The sequence below is a fragment of the Carya illinoinensis genome, chromosome 14 (genome assembly GCF_018687715.1).
Source record: "Carya illinoinensis cultivar Pawnee chromosome 14, C.illinoinensisPawnee_v1, whole genome shotgun sequence".
NCBI classification, from domain to species: domain Eukaryota; kingdom Viridiplantae; phylum Streptophyta; class Magnoliopsida; order Fagales; family Juglandaceae; genus Carya; species Carya illinoinensis.
In genome coordinates, this window is record NC_056765.1 from 12,840,348 (window position 1) to 12,867,920 (window position 27,573).

Genomic DNA, 27,573 nt, shown 5'->3' on the forward strand with positions numbered 1-27,573 from the left:
ATTATTAGATAAAATGAGTTGAGATATATTTGAGATCTAAACTAACTATAGCAATTATAGTCATCACTTGAATTAAGTTGAGCTGAATTTAAATAAGAATGCTCGAGTTTGATTAACATATTCCAACTTAATTAATTGAGTTTGAATATCTTTTTTAAGAAACTCGACCCACTTAATATCAATAAAACACAAACTACATGAACTTTGTTCATCAGCATGAATTGAGCCGAGCTGAGTTTCCACAAAGATCTAGTTTAGTGTTCAACCCAATAAACTGTTCACATCTCTAGTCCTGTCCATTCTTTTACTCACGATTGCATTTGTTTCACTATCTCAGATTCTTAGCCACTCTTGTCAAGCAATGACAACCCAATAATTAGCCATGAAAATTTGCGTACTGCAATGTAAAAGGGACATGACAAAATAATGTAGTTATCCTACCAGATTGGCTGCTGCAAAATATTTCCCTTCTGCTACATATAAGTATACAGGCAGACACAAAAGATATGCTCGCATGCAAATGAAAGAGTCATTTCAAGTGTTTATAAATTTATAAAACAGCACAATAGGACCCAGACCTAGCTATTAGCTTAAGCTTTTGAACTCTGTATTGTCCCAATATACTATACAATATTTCTCATCAATTCAACATAATTTAAGGTCTAATGAAGAGTCTAGATGAGTGGTGAGCATCTGGTACAATATGAAACCAAAGTGACAGATTTAGTTTGTTCTTGTATGAGCGAGGCTCTTCAAGAAGATGTTCCTTGATCTGTCTGTCCCTGCATCTCACCTTCATCACCATTTGTCTCAGCGGTGCCGGACATCCGGTATTGTTCCATACCAGAATCCACCCCTCCTGTGTTGCTTCCATGCTTGGGTAATCCATAGCTATCAGAAACTACTCTCCACTCTGTCTGCTCAGATAGGCACCCATGGCGTGCCAAATACCTCTTCAGCTCAACACGGAGGTTCCTCAAAGGCTAAGACCATCAACACTCAATAAAATTAACTGCTAGCAATATTGAAGTTTCTTTCTTGCCAAACAAATAAATTAAACAATGATTGCAATCAACCCTATTGAATTAGAAGACTAATGGCACAAACTTTGGGAAGATAAACACGATTTTTATACGAAAACAAGCAAACCTCGGCTTTGGATTCAAAGGCAAGGCGAAAGAAAGCAGCAGACACGAAATGCTTCCCGACGGACTCCGACAACTTGATCTGATTAAGCCAGTAGGACGAAGTCTCCAGCCTATCGAATCGGCACTTGCTGCAATTCTCAGCACTGTGGTACGGCGTGCCTGGGATTTTTGGCTTAGTTAAAGAAGCCGACGCCACTGGAGTCCGCGGCGCAACAGAGTTTTCTGCCCCCACAGCGTTTGCGGCTTTTTCTTCAACGTGGTCCGGAAAGGAAACGATCTTCTTCTTCAATCTGGGTCTTGCCTTTTCCGGAGATTTCTTCTCCACTGCGGCATTGCCTGCCAGTTGCGGACTGTTTTGGGTCGAAGTAGGTTGCTTTTCAATGAAACCACTTGAGGATTTGATAATGGCAGGGGACTTCTTCTTCACCGCGGCAGTTTCCACAGGTTGTGGAGTGTTTTGGGTCGATTTAGGTTGCTTTTCAGAGAAACCACTTGAGGTTTTGTTAATGGCAGGAGACTTCTTCTCCACCGCGACAGTGACCGCAGGTTGTTGAGTGTTTTGGGTAGATACAGGTTGCTTTTCAGCGAAACCACTTGAGGTTTTGCTAATGGTAGGAGACTTCTTTTCCACCGCGGCAGTGTCCTCAGGTTGCGTAGTGTTCTGGGTCAATATAGGTTGCTTTTCCGCTAAACCACTTGAGGTTTTGACGATGGCAGGGGACTTCTTGTCCACCGCGGCAGTATCCGCAGGTTGCGTAGAGTTTTGGATCGAATTAATTTGCTTTTCCCCGAAACCAGTGGAGGGTTTGATAGTGGCAGGGGATTTCTTCTCCACCGTGGCAGTTTCCGCAGGTTGTGGAGTGGTTTGGGTCGATTTAGGTTGCTTTTCAGCGAATTCACTTGAGGGTTTGATAATGGCAGGGGACTTCTTCTCCACCGTGGCAGAACGCATAGGTTTCGGAGTGTTTTGGGTCGATTTCGTTTGCTTTTCAGCGAAACCACTTGAGGGTGTGATAATATGTTCCTGGGTTGCAGTTTTTGCTGATAAGTTTCCATTGCGAACCGTTCCAAACACCCTCCTCTGCCTAGAAACAGAGCATCAGAAAATTCGGTAAAAAGGAAACCCAAAAAACAGGGAAAAAAGGGACAACAAAGTCGGATTAGTCGATTACCTGGAAATTGGAAGTGCATTGGCAACAGTCTTTGGAACTACAGAACTTTTCCTGCTAGTTTTTGGTTTTAAAGGATTTGATTTGCCTGCGTTAGCGAGTAAACTCTTAAATATGAGTGATTACTAACCAAAACCCAAAAACAAAAGTAAAAACAAACTCAAGTACCTGGAAATGGGGTCGAATTGGGATCCATTGAAAGGAGTTAGAAGGTGATTTGGGATAAGAAAGTCTAAAAAATTTGAAACGCCTGGAACAGCGAGAGTGTAGATCGAAGAAGGGGTGTCTCACGAGAAGGACAGGTAGATTTTGAACGTTTGAATCGAAGAGAAAAGGCGGCAACAGGTTCCCACGAATGAGCGGTTAACAGACTCACTCGGCCCTTGGGCTAAGCTTGGAATTCTTCTTCTAGTTCTGGGGCCACTAGAGGCCATCTCGGCAAAGACAAGACAGACCCATTCTGTTTGTATGTTGGCTTGGGTTTTCATGTTGAATTCAGTAACTTATTTATCGTTTAAGTGAATTTATGTAGCAATTTACACACCAATATTGTTGTCTTTACATTTAAAATTTAAATTGGTACTATTTTTATTAAAATTTAATTTTTTGACCAATCACATTAGATGCATGCGCGTATTGGTACACAAAATCAATTACAACCAAAATTTTCCTTTAGAAATTGTTGTGATCTATTTTCTCTACAAATGACAAAAAGAGTTATTCTATTCTAATGTTATTAATTGGATTCACATCATCTTATTTCTTATCTCCTCTCAATTCAATTAGGAGATTATACCCTTAACTCATTTTATAAATATAATAGATCTCACAGTAAGCAGTGTATTGCACTTTTTTTTATTAGCTAACGAGATTATATATGTAAAGACATTGGCATCACAATTGATTTTTGGAGTCGTTCCGATTTATTTAGTTTAGGAAAATTCATCAAACTACATGTCATTCTACTCTTATCCTATTACGATGAGATGTCATTATTCATCGGCTTTTGAATATATATATTTTTAAAATAAAGGACGATCCAAATATTATGAAAATTGTTAATATTTTATTATTTAGTAAGATGAAAATGTGAGTGGCTTTAAGCTTTAGATTTCCCAACGGTGGGGTTGAAAGGATAGATCAATTAGGCCTAGATTGGTTATCAAAAATCAAATAATCTCGTCTTATCTCATCATTATAACTTTTTCAAATTTTCATATAAAAAATATAATAAATAATTTAATTTTTTTAAATTTGAATACAAAATTAATATTAAAAATTATATTATAATAATATTTTATTTATTATAATTTAAAACATATCATCTTATCTCATCTCATATGAAATGCCTAACCAAACAATTTTCATTGATTTCAGTTCGTCACTGCATATATATGGGCCGGATGGTCGAGTATGTGCTCTGTTCTTCTTCATCGTTTTGGTCTCTAAGATATTGGGTAAACAATAAATTGGCTCATTCAAAATTTCCGGTTCATCTTCCCAATTATTATATTTGCACTTCCTTGGTGACCTTTCCTCATTTTTTTTTTTCTAAAAATGATATTTATAGTTATAGTTATACAAATATCACACAGTCTCTTTAAAAAAATGAATTAATATAAGACCTACATAAAAAAAAGCTAACTTTTTAATCGTATACCCTATTCTTTTTTAAATTGATTGCGCGACGTTTGCACACTCTACGACTATATATAGCATTACTTTTTTTTTTCTTTCTTTTTAAAGTTTCTAATGTTATGTCCATTGTCCTCCATCAGTTCTTGTAATTCTGGTTGTATACCCTATAATTTCAAATCACTCTACATATATAAGGTGTGTAAATTTCACGATCTCTTTAAATAAAAAGTAAGGCCCATCATAAAAAAAAAAAAAAAAAGTACATTTACTTTTTTTTATTTATTTATAAAAATACTCTTTATTTTTCAAGGATATGAACATGGCTTACAAACCTTAAGGGCTGGTTTTGTTAGATAAAACTAAACTATCTTATCTTATCTCATATAATTATTATAATTTTTTTTTAAATTTTCACACAAAATATAATAAATAATTCAACATTTTCAAATCTAAAAATAAAATTAATATTAAAAAATTATATTATAACAATATTTTATTTAATTTTCAACAAAATATCTCATATTATCTAATCTCGTCTGAACTGTATAACTAAACGAGGCGTAAACTTACACATGCAAACAATTTTTTAAAAGAAAATAAGGAAAGAAAATGTGAAAATTGTGCGACCCATGACAATGGATATAAGAGACATTAATTAGTGTAATGGTGAGCATTATATGATGATGTAGTAATCAAAATTTCAAAATCCTTCAAGAAGTATTAGGTTCATCTCCACTTTCAAACGGCATGGTGGCCAACAAAGCAACCTCAGTGTGTTGTTTTTTTCCCAATTCGTACGTAGGTTTCATCTTTTCCAAAGTATTTGAGAAGAAAGACTTGTTTGTATTTGTATTTCCACCCATGCATCTTCCTTGATTGGTTCCTTAATTTCTATGTTTGATCTCGTTGGGAGACTGGAGGTTTGGTCATCACGTATACGATAGATTGGTGACCATATATAGTCAAAGAGTTCATCCATAGAATGACGATTAATTATCATTCTGTTTTCTAACTTATTTCGATACTGATCGACGGCGCCACTATTAGGAAATTACTCGAGTACCTTCTACACATCTTTGACCAGCTTCTTCAATAATATTATTCCATTCATAATTCATAATTTAGCAGGACTCTATGGTAAAAGTTATTTTATTAAGTACTTCTACTTAGAAGAAGAGCATATAATCTAGAGGTGAAAGCTTAAATAAAAAAAAAAATAGAAAATTGGCTCGGATTGGATCAGATCAAACTGGTTAGTCCGATTTTAGATCGATTCGATTTGAAATTGGTTTCTATATTGTAACAACCAGTTGAATTTGATCCGATTTCAGTTATGTGCTTTTCGGAACCGGACCGAATTGATTTAAAAATATATATAAAATAAAATTTTAATATTATATAAAATATTTTTTATATATAATTATATATGAAGTTTTTATATATAATTATATATCATGTATAAAATAATTTTATATTATAATTTATGACATGAAAATTTAATTTTAAATATTAACAATTGTAATTTGTTTGATCATATTTTATAAGAGTTATAGCATAATATAGTTAACTGAATATGTTAGTAGTAATACTATGATATTAGTATAGTATGATACTATGATATATATTAGTATTATACTATGATATTAGCATAATATTATAATTTATAGTAGTAACACTATAATACTATGATATTTTAACATATAATATAAAATTGACACTTGATTAAAATCGAAAAACTGGATTGAACCGGACCGAAATATGTAAAACTGAAAGTATCAATTTAGGAGGGTAACGGGTACGGAATCGGTTCTTAAAAATGAAAAATCGGTGTAATTGGTTCGATTTCAAAAATTTTACAAAACTGGACCAAACCGGATTGGTCACACCCCTAGGATATACCCTTCATATTATTTAGATTGGAGTAATTTTATATATAACTATGAAGTGCGTAAATGCCGCGTAATCGCTTTGAAAAAGAATAAGATTCACTATTAAAAAATTATTATTTTTTTCATGTGGGTCTAATGTTTTATTTACTTTTTTTAAAGCGATTATGCGAGAGTTATACAATTCACAGTTACAAATATATTTTCTCTTTAAACTTTACGTGGTTAGATTTAATTTGTAAGATTCTATTTTTAGATTTTACTTATATATCAAATAATATGATATGAATGATATAAAAAGTGTCTCATATATATATATATATAATATATATATATATATATATATATTTAAATATGACATATATATATATATATATAACATATATATAATATATTATATTATATATAACATATTCAAGGCAGTGTGTGTATTTATGAGTAAAGCTTGATACAGGCTCACATCATACAAATTCAATACAGATAATTTTTAAAAAAAGTAAGTCTCATCATAAAAAAAAAAAAAAATATTTTTTTAATGCATGAGTCACTTTTTTTAAAGGCTTAAAACATTATTTATATACACTAGATCACTTCTACAATTATTTATCTACTTAAATCTATCTGAGTTTTAATCTTTTGAACCACACATGAGGGCGAGTATAAAGATAAAATATAAATAACTAAATCTAACTCTTGCCACAAATTTAAACTTCTGGAATCGACTAGTATAATGATCAGGTATAATTAGCATACCTCTCGAGTCTTCCTGGAAATTTATACAATCGTGGAAACGTACGTGATGGAAGGTGGAGTCATCAGTTGGACCATGAAGATTTGGGATTGGGGTCGTGCGACCTTCATGTAGTCAGACATATAGACAATATATATAATTGGATGATTGCCACAAACCAATGACTTCCATTTAATCTATCTAGCTAGTCTTTAATGACTGACTTTGAAAGTGACAATTGCTCTAGAAAATGGTTTGTGATGTTGCCTTGAATTTTACTTATGATCCAAATAGTTTCTTCAGTTCATACAGATATATAACATTTTGTTTTAATTTGTTTGTTGTGATTGCCCTGGATGTTAGTACATTTTAGGATTTATGTTTTATTTATTTATTTATAAATATAGAAAATAGACTTCATTTCATTCATGAAATACAAAGTTATATCTATGACTGATAAATATAGAGAAATACTCATATTATAAGCCAAACACTCATTTGTGAGGGACTTTCCCGCATACAAATTTTTTATGATGGGTATTACATGTCTTAACTTCTATAAATTCTCTACTGACAAAACCTTCTGAAATATGAGATTTTATAAAAATAGAGATGTCCATCTCGCCATCCCAGCTTGTCTGAAAATTGAGATAATAACCATTTTCCAACCTCCAAAAGAGGAGAGGGTTTATGGTTAGCTGAGAAAAGTTGCACCTTATTTCACTACAAGAAAAATGGACTAATTGGTTGCAAATACTCTTTTCGTTGCTATTAATTAGTCGCAAAAGCCCGTTTTTCTTATAGTGTTTAAAAGGTACGTATTCGATCTGTTCAAAATCTGTTCAAAAGTGAGTGAATAAGATTAGAAGATTGATGGGAAATTTGTGCAACTTATTTTTTCAGTTAATGCAATTTTGTCTATTTATTTTTTTTAAATAGGATGTAGACCAAACTCGAATAGAAAGTTACATCCACCAGAGACACTAATTTCTCAGAAAATTATAATAGCATCAAGGAAAGGAGGTCATACTCGGTGCTAGCCCTTTCTTGAGGGACAACGAAAACTTGAATCCAAGTGGGCGTGCTAATTAATTACAAAAAAATGAATTCAAACATATGAACAGGAGGTAGTAGTAGTCATGAATGCTTCCATCCCAGAAGTAGGACTTTCTGGGTCAATTCCAAAATCCCATTTGAGGAAGTCGTTCATTGATCTTAAACCGATCAACGTGGTAACAGATGGCTTGTTCAAATTTTGGGAAATGGTCACATGCACGGCAAACCCCCCATTTTGGACTCAAAAAATTGGAATTCCCGGCAACATCATTGACCAATTAGATATATATCGTAGAAGTCTAGCCTGTGACTTAGATAATAATGACCTTATTTATGTGCATGCCCCCTAGTCTCATTCTCCTTGATTTAGTTTTACGTACAGTAGTCTAGAATCAAGGAAAACTGGATAATCATCTAATTGATTATATGATCAGTTTCAGTTATTTCAAACAACGAATTAAGACAAATCCCATGCACGAGCCAAAAATAATTGTCATCAGTTGATCGATCATCAAGATTCTATATTGAATGATCATCATAACATGGCATAAATATGAACAGGATGATACCATGCTGGGCAGCTTAATTAATACAGAGATTATATAGTCACCCAGCTAATTACTAGCTAGCTTATGAATATAGTAAGTATATACAGTTAACACCAACTAATTAATTAAGTTATGGTTTAACACCAAAGGAGGCAATCGATCGGCTAATAGTCTGAAGTAAATCAAGAATCATTCGCGGGTTAGTTTGGATATTAGAGTATTCTAAAAATATTCCACTACTATTAATTATTCTGAGAATTTTTCATTACTATTCATTGAATATCCTAAATTACCTCAGTATTCAAACGCAACTCATAAATGATTTTTGATTTATTCTAGTACCCAAACTAGCCGGTGAATGATTCTTGATTTACTATATATTAGTATTAGCTTCCTAACTACTTAAGATTTCATTGAACTTCTTAGTGGGATTAGAGTCTAAACTACGTACATACGACTCAAACGCAATTTGAGAGAGCAAGCCAATGCGACTTCCAACTGCCTAAACCGCTCCTATACGGTTTGCAACAAGTAGGATGTGACTGATCTACCTTCACATAGGGAAGCCACCTTAAGGAGAGGTTTGGATACAAAAAATATTTAAATTGATCATCTCATTTAATTATTGTATTTTTTTTTAATTCTATACAAAATATAATAAATAAGTTAATTTTTTAAATTTAAAAAAAAAATTATTTAACTTTCAACTCAATTTATTTTATATCGATTTAATGTCTAAATCTTTCCTAAATTGTCCTCTCCTACCAGACTTTTGGCTCATAAAAGAAGTTATTTATGAGTTGATGAGTACTAGCTAGCTAGTGGGACCGAAGAAGTTTTTGCATATATATACACTCTATATCAGCGGTCCAACAACGGAATTGAAATGACTAATTAATTAATAAGAATAACATATAATACAACAACATTCTTAAATTGTGACAGCAATGCATGAATCTGTCCGATGATCTGGCCGGCTTAGCAAGCTTGCTTAAACTTTTGAAACAGCGAAAGAATTGAAGAAAAACACACAAAAAAAAGAAAAAGACATAAAAAGAACGTAACATCTGGGTAATTAAGGGTCAATGTTCTAGCAGGTCAACTAACATATATACACGACGAGAATAGTACTACTTGAATATCTAATGATATATTCTCTGATCAAGAAATTAAAAACAAAGAGACATTAATAATAGACAGTAGTACGTACTAGATGATCGGTGGGTATGTTTATGTTATAATATCTGGACAGGTTCTAACTGGGGAGGAATTAACATTTATCGACCCAATTAATTAAATTAGAGTGTCTAATTAATTCCAGTTGAAATATGTGCCAATATCTCTTAATTTGTTCCTATGTGTTTTAACTCTTCCGGCGGCCCATTGCCGGCCAGCTAGATAAACCAAGAAGAACATGCGAGTTGAAGTAGGTACTTAATTATTATTTTTAAGGAAAATATTATTTATAGTACTTATAATAATTTTACTGGCATAACCATACGCGCACGGACGTTTCAGCTAGCTAATGAAAATTGTGAAAATTTTAAAATTTGAAATTTGAAAATTTAAATTAAAAAATAAAACACTGATAAAATAGGACTGCTACGTAAAGTTTTGAATACCGTACCGGTTAAAGCATTGGAACGAAATATTTCAATACCAGTATTGTTTCGTGTACCGTTTCGAGATAGTTAATATATTAATAAATTATATATATAAATATATATAAATTATATTTCAAAATAATAGTCTATATATGAATAAATTATATATAAATTATAAATAGCCTGATCTGAATTGAGGGTCAAAAAATGAGTTTGCAATTTGAAGAAATGAAAAAAAAGTAAAGGCCGAAATACTGGCCGGTACATGCCGAAATATTGACCGATACGGCCGGTATTTAGAGCAGTACAAAATAGGTATAATATCTGTATTAGACCAATAACTGGTATAACATATACAACATACTAAAAGGTACGGTACGGTATTTAAAACAACGCTGCTACGTACTCAATACCCATATTAGTATTGTTTGTACGTTGTAGCAAGCACTAGTCAATTATTAATATCTATAATATCAGGCCAACTTAGACTTTGTTTTTATACGTAATTAGGCCAACTTAGACTAAAACAATATCACCATCCATGAGTCGGAGACTTAGTCAATGAAGCCAAAAATAGCTACAGAATTGGTCAATGGTTTTTGAACATGCACAAATAAAGCTACAGAATTGATATCAATTTGAATGATTATATATGTAAGCTTATGATCTTTACGTTTTAATTTATATAAGTTTATGCAATAATAACTACGAGATCAGTCGAGTGGTCTCAGTTGGAGATGGGATTGCTCGTGCTTATGGATCAAACGAGATTCAAGCTGGGGAAATGGTTGAATTTGCCAGCGGTGTCAAAGGAATAGCCTTGAATCTTGAGAATAAGAATGTAGGGATTGTTGTTTTTTGCTCCTTTTAGTCCCACACCGGTGGGAAATAATAAAGGGGCAGATTTTTGAGGTTATAAATAAGAGACTTAGCCTCTTAGTTTAAGTGCACCAGTCAAATACTTAGTTAGTAACTTTTGACTCTAGTTAAATTTCTCTGTTGTCCATTTTTATAAAATGGGAAGAGGTGTGAGTTAGAGTTTTTTCTAGTGGGGAAAGTTTTGTGGGTGTGTTTGGGGTGAGGAGAAAAATTGTGTGATTGTAATAATTTTTACATAGTATATTTTCTTCTCTGGGTCTGGTGGTTTTTCTCCTGTTTTGGAGTTTCCACGTAAATTTCTTGTGTTGTTATTATTTCTCTATTTTTCTTGTTACTCCTGCAAAGGGTAGATTCTATGGGGGGTGAATTTGGGAGGTCCAAATTTCCAACAATTGGTATCAGAGCCACTAGGTTCTTTTTGTGGGGTGGAGCTTTGGTGTGGTAGTGTGGATATGTACAGTCTGAGGAGGTTCTGTCTAGGAGATTGGAAATTTTAAGTGTATCCATTGTGACCCTCCAATCTTTCCTAGGAACTAACTTAGTGAGGTACTATTCATTTCTACAGTAAATTCATCAAAGTAATATCAGGAAGTAGGGCTTCAAATCTTGTCAGATTTGAGGTGGAGAAATTGGTTTACACAAGGTGTGGAAGGGCAGATCAACCCCTGAAGTCAGCAGTGATTCTAGCGACTGGTGAAACGGCTAGTACAAGGAGCTGGTTCAGCAAGTGGCTCCAAGTCAGTAAATGGAGATACTGGAAATGATGCTAATATTGTGTCTCTCTCCATGGAAAATTTTGCTCTTTAAAAAGAGACATGTACATCCTCATGGCATGTCGCTAATTCCCAAAGTTGCCATGATAGAGGATGTGTTAATATTAGCGGGTCCACAAGTTTGCACACAGGCATTGGTTTGGCATTGATGCAGGGTGTGTGGTGGAAATTCATGTCGATGGCTGATGAACTTCCAAGAGAACCAAACGTGGAAGTTACACTATAATTTTCAGCAAGGTTATTTTCGACATGGGCCGAAGTGAAATGCTTGGAATTAGTTTATTCTGAGTGGGTATGCTTTTATGGTGAAGCATGATAGCGGAAGCTATGAAGATCTTCATTGAGGTAGAGTTTGGCTGTGGGACCAGTCAAAGTCGCAAGGTGGAGATTGTTGTTTTTTGCTCCTTTTAGTCCCACACCGGTGGAAAATAATAAAGGGGCAGATTTTTGAGGTTATAAATAAGAGGCTTAGCCTCTTAGTTTAAGTGCACCAGTCAAATGCTTAGCTAGTAACTTTTGACTCTAGTTAAATTCCTCTGTTGTCCATTTTTATAAAATGGGAAGATGTGTGAGTTAGAGTTTTTTCTAGTGGGGAAAGTTTTGTGAGTGTGTTTGGGGTGAGGAGAAAAATTGTGTGATTGTAATAATTTTTCACATAGTGTATTTTTTTCTCTGAGTCTGATGGTTTTTCTCCTGTTTTGGAGTTTCCACGTAAATTTCTTGTGTTGTTATTATTTCTCTATTTTTCTTGTTACTCCTGCAAAGGGTAGATCCTATGGGGGGTGAATTTGGGAGGTCCAAATTCTCAACAGGGATTGTTGTCTTTGGTAGTGCTACCGCTATTAACTCTCATTGAGCATGGGTGAGAGTAGTCATGAATCACTAGTGATCTATGGATACTAGTCAAGGATCTATGAACAATAAATGTCCCTCTAATTAAACTTTTCTTCGCTATATTTTTTTGGCAATTGGCAATGATATGTTTAAAATATCAAAGATTATACGGGGGGAAGGGGGAGAGGAATCTCAACGTACAATTACCCCAATTCTGTAATTATAAAACAAGAAATTGGAAACAACTTAATTACAATTTAGATTTTAACCCCAAAAGTAAAGTCCATGTCTTTCTCTTAACTTAGGCTATGTTTGGAAGATGAAATCGACCTCAACCCATGATCTCAAACTAATCATCAATGAAGATCTACTACTTTTTCAACTTCTCATAAAAAGTTAAAGTTATCTAAACTTACTTCATACAGTCAAATACATATTTTAGCCTATTTACATTTAAATACGTACAAATGAGACCCACAAAATACTACCATATATTCACAGACATAGTCAAGTCACCCCTAAAATAACCATAGCATCCAAATGCAACATTTTAATGATAAAAGAGAACTCCTAAAGATAAGAGCCTAGCCTTGGTTTTTGTGTGTATATATATATATATATATATATATACTCATCTCCGATGATTTATGCATGTTTCAAATACTAATTTGGTGCAAATAATTTTTAGCAGCCATGTCCTATCAATCGCTCCTAATAGAATGTTAAGACTAGAAAATCCAGTTATAGGTTAATTTGCGTTAGCAGTACTCGATCCGAACAAACATGTCAAACGAGATTATCATCAGGCTCTTATAGCACATCATATATAATAGGAGTACAACGCTCCTATAACAAAAATGGATGCAGAATGCACCTTTCTGTATCCAAGAGGTGGCGCGGCATGTTGATACCATGCACGTTCGCAAGCTAGTGGCCGGGCCACATTAGTTTGTAAGATTTCTTTTGAACCTAGTAAGGCTCTTTGTATTTCAATCTCCCTCTAAAAAGAACAAGAGATCAAAACAACATGAAAGAAAGTAGAAACTAGAAATTAAAGGGGGTTTAAGGCCGGGATATTAGGAAGGATATGCCCCCAACATTGGAAGAAAAATAATTATTTGTATATCATAAGTCATTTGCGATGAAAATATACTCATTTTTGTAAAAAAATAATCATTTTTTTTGTAAATAACTAATTGCATACACGTGTTTTTCTTATAATGGCAAGTTAGTACTAACGAGAGATTGATCAGATAGCGGAGAGGATTGAGCAGACGGTAGAGCTACTGTCTGTCTTGGAAGAGAACGTTTGTGAACTACTAATTACATGATGCATGACCAGTACTTGTTATTGTTGATTATTACATCACTTAGATTGCAATCTTCTTGGCGACAAATGACTACACAATATTGATACTGAAATCGTCCAAATTATTATTAATTAGTCGGCCAAAATGGATGAAATTTTCAACCCTACTTGGATGTTGCTGGTTCAATCAATTAAGAGCATCCAATAATTTTGGATTTATATATACGCGGCCCGCATATGATGGATGAGCAACTATATATATATATGTTAAAATACCATGATCATGATGGAGAAAATGATGCTAAATAATTATTTCTGTTTGAATTTTGCTTCGATTGTAGGCCCATGCATGTTGAAAAAAGTTGGAGGTATCAGCTAGCTAGCCAGTCATGAAGCCATATAGATAGTGTCATATATATGCATGTGATCTCTGTTTTTTTTTTTTTTTTCGAGAAATTCTTTATTTGTTTTGAGTGGGTATTGTCCCTACCGGGAGAAAAAGGAGTTTTAAAGCAAATTCGATAAGCCACCGGCCAACAGAAACTATATATATATGATGGAGAAAAAACCATGTCAAACCTGAACACATGGAGTCGACAACATATGATGTCGCAAATAAAATGAGAAGTACCTAGAAGCATGCGAAAATTAAGTTCATTTAGCTGAAACGTTCGATGAACTTTTTTCCTGTCCAACCGGCCATGACCATGATGCATGGTTCACGACACGCATAGCTAGCCTTTTTGATACGTTCTAGAAAGTATAAAAGTATAAGTACCGGTTCTATTCACGGGATATATAGCCAGGAAGTTGGCCAAATTGAATATGCAACTATTCTAATTATATTTATTATATATATATATATATATATATACAAAATATCAAAGAATTAAGGTGGTTGAAGAATTTGGGTAGTCTTCACCCTTATATAGAGGTTAGTCTAGGCAACCGGCCTTCATGTACACACAGGCATTCCCGAGGGCAGTGCGGCCGGCCACCCAGCAACTTTCCGTTAAGGGATGGCACATATGATCATTTAATTGTTTTAAATTCTAAAGTTTTATTATCCTTTATTGATTTTTAACTTTTTAAATTTAAAATTTAAATTTTTTAATTTAATTGGGTTAACAAATTGATCCATCAAGATGAGATATATGAAAATCTATATTGAGATCTCATCAAAATAAATTAATTACAAATTGATATAATTTTGATATATATATTATTTATATAAAATTACGTTAGATTGTAAATTTATTTTTATAATATTTATCTGTAGATGAAATAGAAGATTCAAGTGTTATATGTTGATTTTTAACTTCCAAGAACTTTTACCTATATATATCATGCATGCATAGACAATGAGACCATTCCAGTACGAGTTCGATCCACCAATTTTTCTACATAACGTAGTACTCATGTACGTATATTACCTCATCAGCCCACGTGGAGTCTCACGACGATCATTCATCATGCGATGTTCATGATCATATTTAGACACGCAACAGTACTTTTGAGTACGTATAACGTACGGTACGTACTTATGGTCAAAGGATCAATTTTTACTTCATCTTTGTGGCGGTCATGATAATCGATCTCCTTGGAGAATTTTCTAATTTCCAACACATTAGGTGCAGAAAACGTGCGGTAAAGGGACAATAAGTCCATGCACATGAAATTAATATATATATATATATATATATGACATCTAGCAGGTGCATATATCGTCATTATAAGAAAATTACGAGTGTGATGAATTATTTGTAATGAAAATGACTATTTGCTAACTTATTTTGGTAGAAAGTAGGTTCATTTTAATAGAAAATTGACATTTTCATAGCATAGAACTGGATATCATGAGTCGTGTTTTTCTGCTAAGTTTTTGACGGAGACTAAAACCTAAAGGACAAACTAAATGGTACCTTGTTCCCATTGTACCGATCAGTGCAATTGCATGCGTGAAAAAAGTAGTTCAAAATAGCCCGTCCAATGAATTATGTATTTTATCACTAATATCCAGTTTGCTAGAATACCTCATCCATATTTATAAAATACTTTACACACATATAAATATTTTATTCATTTCTCTCTACACTTTTAGTACTCTTTACTATAAGAAAAACGAACTTTTTGATTGCGAATAATCTTTTCGTTACAATAAATTGGTTACAAAAGTTTGTTTTTCTTGTAGTTTAATTCATTTCTCTCTACTTTTTACTTTATTTTAAATGAATAAAATATATTAAAAGTGTATATTTAAATAATAATATGATAAAAAAATAAATAAACTGATGTATAGTATATTGTAAAAGTCAGTATATAAAATTAAAAAAGTGAGTTTTAGAAATATATTTTAAAAGATAAGATAAAAAATCCATTGGAAGTGCTCGATCTAATGCGTTGTTCCGTCTCCATTTCCAATCTGCAAATTTGATCTAACTCGATCGATCTCTGATTATCATGAATGATGTATTAATTATATTCTTATCTTAACACAAAATATCATATAATTAAAATAACTTATATAAACGTCAATTTTAATTAATGACATGGTATTGTACGATAGAATGTGAATACTTGTATGTTCGTATATCCATAAAGTCCATATATAGTACTTGATTCAAAATTTTCAAAAGAGTTCAGCGGTGTTTTCATCATGATAGACATGATAGACAAATAGAGTACTAACTAAGAATGGGAGACAACGAAAAAAAAAAGTAAAATAAAGTTAGAATCAATTACACATGATGACATAATTGATTTATGTAATTTAACAATTAATCACAAGAATCATTAATTCTTGTCGGATCAGGTTAATTATCAAACCGACTGAGCCGCCCACAAACACGTCTTGTCTTCACATATAGAAACTCATCAACAAAGAGATAATTGAGAATCAGATACTGCATATATATTAATCGACCATATATGAAAGATGAGAAAGTTAAACTCGATCACTTATGAATTAAAAAGATCTAGAAGCTAAGGAAACAGAGAGATCATAGATAAGATCAGAGAAAACACATAGATATATCTTTCGTAAATCATGTATTGTTTGCAGCTTTCATTCGTCAATTAATGGATCCCTGATTATAGGAGGATTTACAAATAATATAATGCTAGTCATGGTATACATGGGCACATGTTCTAGATTTTTATATATATTTATATATATATATATATATATATTTATATAATTATAAGCATGGTCGGTCCAAAATCAGCACACGATGAAAATAGTATTATATAATATTGTACAATTGAACTATATTATAGTTTGTCAATCAAACGATCGATCGAGTTCCACGTGAAACCTATATATATCTTTTCATGATCATATATAAGTACGTATGAGTTGCTAATAATCATAATCTATTATATATATATATATAGAAAATACTTTAGTTAAAAATAATTACATAAAAATAAATTCACAAACTGATGTAACTTAATGTACGTAATACGTTAAATTGTAAAGTTACTTTTATTATAAAGTAGATTTAACAGATTCTATAAATCTACGTTAGTTTGTGGATTTATTTTGTATGATCTCTTTATATCTGTAACAATTTAATATATATATATATATATATCATGTGTGTACATATTAAAATAGTTCGTACTACATAATGTAAACCCAATTGAAATATTTACTTGCGTTACGAGACTATAATTTTTAATTACCTGATCTTTCTGAAGACATATTTGCATAATCAATTTTTATATAAGATCGAGAGATTAGGGGTATGTACGTGATTCGGTTGGACGTCGTACCTGATCATGATGAGAAAAAAGGGACGAGTTCCATGATGATTACTAGGCTACAATGTCATGGAAGATATAATTAATATTGTTAGTGCTTGGACAATTAATTGCATGGTTAAATGATATATAATATGTAATACATTAATTAATGAGGTTTAATGCAAGTAGTAAGTAATAATTAATAATTTGTGTGGGCGGTGGTCTAAGATAAAAATTAAGTCTCTCAGATGGTTAGTCTGGAGGCCTGTCTCTCAGACGTTTAGTCTGGAGTCGTTGGACAAGACCCTGTCAGCTGCAAAGAAATTTGTGGGTTGAAGAGTGTAAAAAGATTAGAATTTGACTTGTATTTTGTAGGTTAAAAGTCGTAATTGTCCGCTTTAATGATGAATGGAACTATGTTTCATTTTCAAAAAAAAAAAAGTAATAATTAATAATATGCAAGATTAATATTAATTAATGTCCATTTCATTTTTAAATGAGAATATCCATTTCTTAGTAATGTCCTATATTTACTCTTTTTTTTTTTCAAAAAAATTGTGTAACATTAATTTATACAATATTTTACGACTGTAAATATTATTTTTCTTATAAATAAAAGTGCTGCTTCATTACCTAGCTAGCTCCAAATGTGCCCCGAGTTTGCCCCCTTATAGATGGCCTTGCAATTATTTAAAAAAAAAGAAAAGAAAAGTGAAAACACGTCGTCCTAAACGTAGGGGGCACATTAGGGGGACAACCTAACATTTTCCTATTAAATAAAACTTAGGGTGTATATATATATTAGTCATAATGTTTGTAATTAAGAATGATTAGCCCTCCCTATTATAAATATATAATTTGTGCATCGACGGTAGCTTAGCCTCCCTCTAAATAATTGCATTTGCTATTCATCATTAATAATGCATATTAATATTAAGAATTTTACTACATACAAATAAAGTCGCGCACTAATCAGTATATTAATATTGATTTCTTCATACTTAAAATTTAAATCAACACTATTTTCAATAAAATCTATTTTTTAACCAATCACAATAAATTAATATATATATTAATACATAATTGTGCTTGTAACTAACTTTTTCCTAATATTACTATTGCGTCATGTAAACCCACCTGCCTTGACACTATTAACATTCATATATTCCAATTAGGTGATGATTATGATGCATTCCTACCCGGAAGAATGGAGTTACTTCGACTTGAAACACCTCCCCTACAACGTTGGTGGCCGCGGTGATTCGGAATTAAGAGATTTTTCTTCTTCTGATCCTATCTGTCTTGTTGGATGTCAAAAAGGGTGTCTTGTAATTGGTACGTACGTACGGGCAGGTAATTCCTACCAACTCTCTCTCTCTCTCTCTCTCTCTTTCTCTCTCTCTCTCTCTCTCTCATAGATCATATGTGTAAACACAAACACACATACATGACCAATTAAGGAATTGTTATTTGACAATCATGAACATGGAAAATGATAGATCAGGTAATATCGTACGTATTTGGTTTTCTTTTTTTTTTTGATAGATACGTATTTGGTTTTCAAAACAACCTTAATTGGTAGAAATCATGCATGTTGCGTTTTGAAGACGTTGTTTATAAAAATAAATTATTTCCTCCAAATTAATATTAATTGGACGTTTTAAGTTTATAAATTGAGGACTCACCCAAAAACTAGCACTTATGAATATTAATTTAAAAGCTAGAGATCAACTCAAAAAGTAAGAGATTTTCATATGGAAATAAACGTTTTGAATATAAGGAGCTAGTTATTAGTTGGTACATATATATAAATTAATTAATAAGAATAAATATATGTTTGGATAATGAGAGGAGATGATAATTTTGTGAATAATATCAAATATTTCGAGTTAAGATATTTTTTTAGATTTTGAAAAATAAGAGAAAAATATTTGAATAAAATTATTATGAAGTTAAAAATAAAAAATTAGTATAATTTCTAATTTTCATATTATTTTTAATTGTTTTCAAATTTTAAAAAAATTGTATTATTTTTTTTATTTGAAAATTAAGAAATTTATAATGATTAGATAAAAATATTAAAAATTTAAAATTAAAAAATATTTTATATTTAAATGATATTTTAAAAAAAATATGTAAATAGTTTTAAGATGATATCATTTACAAACATGGCATAAGAAGATAAAAAGAAGAAAACATATTGGAGTGAGTTAATCATTGATAATTAATTGTGAAAAGTTCACTGTTCCGGGAGTACTCATCATTAATGATTAAACACGGCCGTTCCCGGCCACTTTCCATTATCTCTCGAGTGTCGATCATATATATATATATATATATATATATTACAATATTGTGATACGATCAACGTTCCAAGTTGGTGACTTTTTCATCCTTCTATTTTTTATTTTATTTTAATTTAATATATCTGGTTAGTTATACCATCAACATCAATTAATCAGTGAATTCACTTTTATAAATTTTTTTTATGACGGTAATACTTATATATATATAGTATAAATAATATTAATTAATATATATAATTATAGGGCGTGAAGCCATTCGCACTTCCTTTAGAAAAAGGGGATCCACAATTAAACAATGAGAAATTTATAAAATTATTATAAAACATTTTCTTAATTATTAATTAAAAAGAAAAAAAATAAAAATAAAAACACAATTCAGTAGAAAAATTCAATAGGAATAGTGTTTCTTTATATATAATATAAATAATGTTAGATACAATCATAGGGATATAGAAACTCTTCGTATTTTTTTTACTTAAAAAAAAAAGAGGTCCACAAATATTAAACAATACGTTTTTTTTATGTGAATTTAAGATTTATCTATTTTTTAAAAAGGAATGCTCAAGACATTTTGCAATATATGCTATGACCGTACAAAGTATTTACCATGTGTGCATGTATATAGGTAGCTTGACCAGACGTTAATCGGTACTAGTCTTTGTGACTAATGTAACAGGTGCGTACGTAGTTGCATGGTTAAGGTCGAGTAGTCGACCATGACACCTCAATTCTATATAATAATTAAAATATAGATATTTAATTTCATTGAAAATAAGCTAAATTAATACACAAAATCACATCATGACACACCCACATATAAATTAATATAAATATAGTAGACAAAAAAGTCCTAAAAATTAATATTCTGTTTGAATATATAGCTGAAAACTTCTCTTCGTACGTTTATAAATAATTATTGGCTTCCCCTTAATGTTTGTAAAAATATCACGGAGTTACGCCACCCAAAAGACTTAGTCAAGCTACCGCTATATATATTTATATATATAAAAGAAATGCTTTAATTACAAATAAAAAAAAAATTCTCAGAAAAGTAAATTATTTAAAAGTAGATATGATTTGACGTGATACGTTCAAATATTGTAATTTTTTTTATAAAATAGATTTAACGTATTATACGAATTCAAATTATTTTAATTTGTAAGTTCATTTTTATAGAATTTCTATATAGTTGTAGTAATTATATATATATAAATGATATTTATAGTAGTAGATGTGTAAGTACCGTATAATTATTTTAAAATAAATACATAATTTAGAATTAATTGCTTAATAATATAATCATTTTAATAATAATATAATATTATTCATATAATATATATAACTCATTATATATATATATATATTGAATAGGTCCTTTGATTTGGAGTTTCCAATGCGAAACGGCGACTGATATTTTGTGGACTCAACTTTTGTCCCATTGGATTAATTTCTGGTCAGTTGTTAGCAAAAGAAACGATAAGATTTTAAATTATAGTATTTATTGGATCCCCCCTCACCGGAAAAAAATATAAAAATCGCAAGTGGGGTTTGACTTGTCGAGTCTTATCGACGGTGGAGATTAAAAGTACTGATTTATGTTCGTGCGGTCCCCAGAGATTCATGGAAGCCCGTTTTTGAATATCTTGATGCTTGATCAAGTAGGGACTCCTCTCTCTCTCTCTCTCTCTCTCTCATGCATTACGCGTCAAGAATGTCAACATAATCCACTTGCCGCTTCTATTCTTCTGTCCAAGTTCATAAAATTATTTCCTTATAAATCTGGCCCGATCTCGATACCCTCATCTGTACATATATGACTGGTCGAGCCAATACCTTTCGCGGGTTCTCGATCCATATCCCGATTCCTACTTTCTCATCTCTTAAAAACCATCCTTGTTCATCTTATACGTACACATATATACATATATATATATATATATCGATCTGCCCATGTTTTCTTGTTAAGTTCTTTCAACTAAGAAGTAATTTTGGTGATTTCCCGGAGAGGTAACTTTTGGTTGGGATCATGGCGGGGGCAAGTGGAGGACGATCTTTGGAAGAAACTCCAACTTGGGCTGTTGCAGTGGTCTGTTTTGTTTTGGTTTTAATATCCATAATCATCGAGCACATCATCCATCTTATAGCAAAGGTACTGTAAATCTCTCCAAGAAATTCTCAATTGGCGCTCATCATCTATATATATATAGAGTTCTGAACTGAAATATTGGAAATTTTGCACCAATTTGCAGTGGTTGAAGAAGAAACATAAAAGGGCTTTATATGAGGCATTAGAAAAGATCAAATCAGGTACTACGAACGCCATTCACAGTTGATCTTCACTGTTTCGACGATAATCTTAGACCTTTGAAAGCTAGCTGTGTATGTGAAGATTCAAATTATATATAAATAATCTTTCAATTTTTGTGCTTACTTTTTGGTTTTGCAGAGCTTATGTTATTGGGATTTATATCCTTGCTCCTCACAGTCGGGCAAAGCCCAATCTCTAATATATGCATATCGAAGTCACTCGGAGCAACGTGGCATCCATGCAGTAAGGAGGAAGAAACTGAGTCGAACAACAACAAGGCCGAAGAGGAAACGGATTCTGAAACCGGTGGACGGAAGCTACTGAGTATGTTGTCGGATTCTGGTGGAAGTTTCCGACGAATTTTGGCGTCGGGGTCGTCTACAGATAAATGTGCAGAAAGGGTGTGAAACACTACTTATAATATTCCGTCATTCATTTTATAGCTAATTCTAGGCTGAAAGAAGGTAGAAGAGCCAATGCATGACTTATTCCATCCATTTAAACTCTTTCTTCTTCGTTTGTTTTTCTTTTGAATATTGTTGAAAGATGTTTTCTTAAAAATCGGCAACTGTCTTAATTCTCACTGCACATTCGACTTAAACAAATATATATCATAATGATTTCAAAGCGTACGTAGAAGATCCGATTTAAAAAAACATAAAACGAAGCAAAATATAAGTCACAAACGCTTGTAATTTGATGAAACCGTGTAGAATAATGGGAACGTATGCTTTTACACGACAAGCTGACAACCGACGGAATAAAATGTTTCCACGCGTTTTTATGCGCAGAAGTTGGGACTTTTGTCTTCATTTCTCTTTGGGGGAGGAGGAGGAGTACTTTCTTTGATATTAACGTCCATGTTCATATATAGAAGTATATGAAAGTTCCTTAATTTGCCATGCTTATAATTTGCAGGATAAAGTCTCGTTTGTATCCAAGGATGGTATCCATCAGCTACACATTTTTATCTTCGTGTTGGCTGTTTTCCATGTCCTCTACTGCGTCCTCACCCTAGCTTTGGGTAGAGCCAAGGTATTTTATATATATATATATATATATTGTACATACGATTCCTCTCTCTCTCTGTGTGGCGGCAAAGCCATACACATCTATGCATGATGAATAATATTAAGGGCTGTTTGGTTCCAGATGAGACGTTGGAAGCACTGGGAAACTGAAACAAGAACAGCTGAGTACCAGTTCTCACATGGTTAGCCCAAGTTTCAATGAAGAGCTACTTTAATTTTGTGCTTGTAAACATATTTAGATTTTGACCCTCTTTTGGTATTGTTGTATGCGGGACAGATCCAGAACGATTCAGGTTTGCAAGGGACACTTCTTTCGGGAGAAGACACTTGAGCTTCTGGACCAAAACGCCTGCGCTCATGTGGATAGTAAGGAACTCTTTCCCTGATGATCTTCCATTGAACATTAACTATTTGTATGGATCCAACCCCAATGAATTAATATTATTCAGCTTGCCACTTCTCATTAAATGGTATATTTAAGATGAAGGACGGAGAGTTTCAACTGACAGGGTAAAGGATTCGATCGATATTGACCCCTATTTAATGCCTAGGTCCCACATGCGATGATCACTTCCACATGTACACATGTTGTGATGGTAATAATTATCGCCATGAACTAGCAATATCATTAATATATATTAGGGCGCCAGCCACTTGCGATCACTTCGTATCTTGTCATATTCCATTCACACATTCACAAATAATATTAGATATATAATAACTTTAAGCGTTCAAATCTTAATTTTTTCATAAAAGTCTCAATTTTTTTAAAAGTAAAACTTACGTAGTGTAAAACTGTATAAATCATTAATTTCCTAACGTAGTTTCCCTTTGACAAGATGAATTGCCGCCATGGCTGATACGCTAAGTTGCTAATTCACGGTCTTTGTACGTAATTAATGACAAGATGAATTGCCGCCATGGCTGATACGCTAAGTTGCTAATTCACGGTCTTTGTACGTAATTAATTAGAAAGGGACGTGCGCGTCCAAAATTAATGGCCCACGAATAGATTCCCCTCTTGATGGTATGCATGCATTTGACTTTTAGTTTGTATTGTGCAACTTGTTTACCTTTCTAGTTCCTTATATATATCTTCAATTCATGACGACTTTGTCCTATATTGCAGGTGTGTTTCTTCAGGCAGTTTGTTAGGTCGGTTCCTAAAGTTGATTACTTGACCTTGCGGCATGGATTTATCATGGTGATTATTTCTCTCCATATTTTTGCTTGCAATTAAGCCATTATATTAAGGTCAAAGCTAGAGATGATCTCTCAAATATTAACACTTTTCAACATATTTTACTATTATTTATTATTTTTTATTATTATTTAATATTCTATTATTACTTTGCACATGATGATCACAATTTTATATTCCTTTTTATTCTTTGTTCCTAATACTTCTTATGATGTTTTGAATAAGAGTATTAATGTTATATACAATTATAGTGTGTGAGTACTGTACAATCATTTCGAAAAAGAGGGGTCCACTATTACAAAATTATTATTATTAATTTTTTTAATGTATATCTTATATTTACTTATTTTTTTAAAGAAATTACATGACATTTACGTACTTCATACTTCATGACTGTAAATATTATTTTAAATTCATAACTTTTTAATATTTTTTTTTAATGTACAGAACAAATCTTGGTCTATTAATTATTTTTGGTCTATTAATTATTTGCAAGATGCATAGAACCTAGCTAATTGACAACCATGGCCTTGTCGACAGTGCTAATTAAATTAAATGACGATCTCAAATTTATTTCTTTTATAAGGAAAGTCAATATGTAACGCAATTAATTAAAGCATGCGTGCAGAGACAGAATTTTCCACTTTTAGAGGGTTAATTAATAAATCAAGTCATTTTCAAGTTGTTTCACTCATGGCTTTTCTCCTTCATGGGTGATGAAATATGGATCTGCAGGCACATTTGGCACCTCAAAGTCATCAGAAGTTTGACTTCCAAAAATATATCAAAAGATCTCTGGAAGAGGATTTCAAGGTGGTTGTGGGAATCAGGTATGCTTTCAGACCCTTAATTTATTTATATATTCTCTGAGAGTCATTATCTGTTAAATCATGTAAACGAATATTAATTAATTATGGATGACTTATTTATTTATTTATTTATTTTTGTTGGTTCTAAAATTTCAGCCCTCCTATCTGGTTCTTCGCGGTGATATTCTTACTATTCAACACTCACGGTAGGTAATCTAAGAACAGTATTATAGGTCCTAATAAGTCCGATGCATTAATGTCAGCGTACCCAGCTTTGAATATAGTATATAGTTGATATTTATTTATTTTAATATTATTTTCAATATTGCAGGCTGGAAATCCTATCTCTGGCTACCCTTTATCCCATTGGTTGTAAGAATACGTAACTCCCTTAATTTTGATCACGTCTGCTATAAATGTAACTAGCTAGCTAGCTGCATGCAGATCTACGTACGGCTATATTTAAACATGTATAAATAATGCTGCTCTTGCATGCAGATCATCTTATTGGTGGGGACAAAGCTACAAGTGATCATAACCAAAATGGCATTGAGAATCATAGAGAGAGGAGAGGTTGTGAAGGGGGTGCCTGTGGTTCAGCCAGGTGACGACCTCTTCTGGTTTAATCGCCCTAGTCTCCTTCTTTACCTCATTAACTTTGTTCTCTTCCAGGTACTTACACAAACTTATTCTAACTCATTTTAGATCTATCTGTTTTTTTTAAAATAAATAAATAAATAAATAGATCCATGCATGTTATTATCATTTCCTTACGTTACCTCGATCGATCGTTTGTGATCTTTTTTATCTTAATTTTCCATTGCAGAATGCTTTCCAGCTTGCATTCTTCGCATGGGCTTGGGTAAGCTAGCTGGTATATATATACACATATATATACACGCTCTCCCTCGATGATCTATATATTGAGCACTGCAAACGTAACAGTTTTTAGCGTTTCAGTACTGAACTATTATATATTTCCTCTATGCTGAGAAACTCCTGTTTTTATGTTTATTTCTTCAGTATGAATTCGGGTTGAGATCTTGTTTCCACAGGCATGTGGAGGATATCGTTATCAGAATCTCAATGGGGTACGTCCCTAGCTAGATCTACCAACTTTTCAGATTTCTAGACTTGAATCAGTTTGATCGATCAAATATCGAAAGATTTACTGAATGTATGCATGATTGCGCTTTGAGTACTACAGGGTCCTCGTACAAATTCTGTGCAGCTACGTTACTCTCCCACTCTATGCCCTTGTAACGCAGGTAAAAACTCCACCTTGTTCATAGATCTGAAATTGAAAAATTGGGCAAAATCATTAAGCTTGATTTTACTGTTGTCTTTATGGAATGAGAAGATGGGTTCGACCATGAAACCAACGATCTTCAACGAAAGAGTAGCAGCGGCGCTACGCAATTGGCACCACACCGCAAGGAAGCACATAAAGCAGCAAAAGGGCTCGGTCACCCCTATGTCGAGCAGACCCACCACCCCATCCCACCACTTGTCGCCGGTGCATCTCCTGCGCCATTACAGGAGCGAAATGGACAGCGTCCACACATCTCCAAGAAGATCCAACTTCGACTTTGAACATTGGGAAACCGATTCTCCCTCACCGTCACACCACCACAACCGGATATCCGGAGAGGGTTCGTCCTCTTATCAGCCCGGCCAACAATCCGACCAAAGTAACGCCGAGTATGATAAGAATGTCAACGAAAGTAGTATTTCTGTTCCACAGACAGGTCGCTTGCAACATGAAATTGATCTCGGCAATCCGAAAGACTTCTCGTTTGATAAAAGAACAAGTTTGTGAACGAAATGATGATCAAGATCATGCGTTTATATGTGGGTATTAATTTTCTACGTCTCATTGATTGGAAGATCATGATGACGACGATAAGGAAGGGATGGGACTTCCAACCATGTATGATGCCCCATGATCGATGGGTCTGAATATATAAAGAGATCGAAGTTCTTTAATTATTTTGCTTGTACAGCTTGTTACGATTTGAAGGTTTTGGCGAAAAAATAGAGATCATAGACAATAATCATATTGTTTACTTACTGTTCTTTTTTGAGTCAAATAAGAACGGCCCTTTCTTTTTTTGAAAGGAAACCATTTCATTGATAATGATAACTTAAAACATACATGATACATCTTTCATGACAGAATTTTTGACCTCATCAGGACCATCTTCTAACCAAACTTTCTCACTAGCGTCCTTAATAGCTATCTTAGCCGCTTTGTGAGTAGCATTGTTTGCAGACCTATATACGAAGGAAAGTCTCCAAGCAGGATGAAGCTCCATCAGTTGCTGCAAGTCCTCTGTCTCCTAGCCAAGCCACAAATTATCTTCACTTTTGGAATTGACTGCATCTATGACAACTTTGGCATCCCATTCAAAATTTACTTGATTCAATCCTAATTCAATGTAGAATTCCATGGCTATGTGAAGAGCATATATTTCTGCTTGGAATGCAGTGAGGACATGCACCTTAAAGGCTATCAAGCAAGCTTGTAAGCCCCCTTCAGAGTCCCTCATTATAATCCACATTCCCATTCTATCCTTGTCTTTATCAAATGTTGCATCAAA

General features: G+C 32.8%; 2 protein-coding genes across 4 annotated transcripts; one reads left to right on the top strand and one right to left on the bottom strand.

Annotated features, from left to right (window-relative positions):
- Nucleotides 1–507: 507 nt before the first annotated feature.
- On the bottom strand, nt 508–2,739 carry LOC122293458 (neurofilament heavy polypeptide-like). The gene is made up of 4 exons (XM_043102039.1): nt 2,486–2,739; nt 2,321–2,405; nt 1,150–2,233; nt 508–983 (listed from the first exon to the last, which is right to left on the bottom strand). Exons 1-4 carry the CDS (start codon nt 2,511–2,513, stop codon nt 753–755), a joined length of 1,428 nt encoding a protein of 475 aa, XP_042957973.1. The 5' UTR covers nt 2,514–2,739; the 3' UTR covers nt 508–752.
- Nucleotides 2,740–21,362: 18,623 nt separating this feature from the next.
- On the top strand, nt 21,363–27,043 carry LOC122295014 (MLO-like protein 6). Of its 3 annotated transcripts, XM_043104020.1 has the most exons (15): nt 21,380–21,773; nt 21,874–21,931; nt 22,071–22,333; nt 22,851–22,967; nt 23,085–23,145; nt 23,241–23,329; nt 24,093–24,167; nt 24,900–24,994; nt 25,130–25,179; nt 25,305–25,345; nt 25,472–25,645; nt 25,800–25,835; nt 25,997–26,064; nt 26,181–26,241; nt 26,334–27,043. In XM_043104020.1, exons 1-15 carry the CDS (start codon nt 21,651–21,653, stop codon nt 26,790–26,792), a joined length of 1,770 nt encoding a protein of 589 aa, XP_042959954.1. In that variant the 5' UTR covers nt 21,380–21,650; the 3' UTR covers nt 26,793–27,043. The 3 variants fall into 3 exon arrangements, 2 of the variants coding, with proteins under 2 accessions (XP_042959955.1, XP_042959954.1); XR_006237829.1 differs by lacking the exon at nt 26,334–27,043 and having other exon boundaries at nt 21,363–21,773; nt 25,800–25,847; nt 26,181–26,228; XM_043104021.1 differs by lacking the exons at nt 26,181–26,241; nt 26,334–27,043 and adding an exon at nt 26,242–26,287 and having other exon boundaries at nt 21,363–21,773.
- The last annotated feature ends 530 nt before the right edge of the window (nt 27,044–27,573 follow it).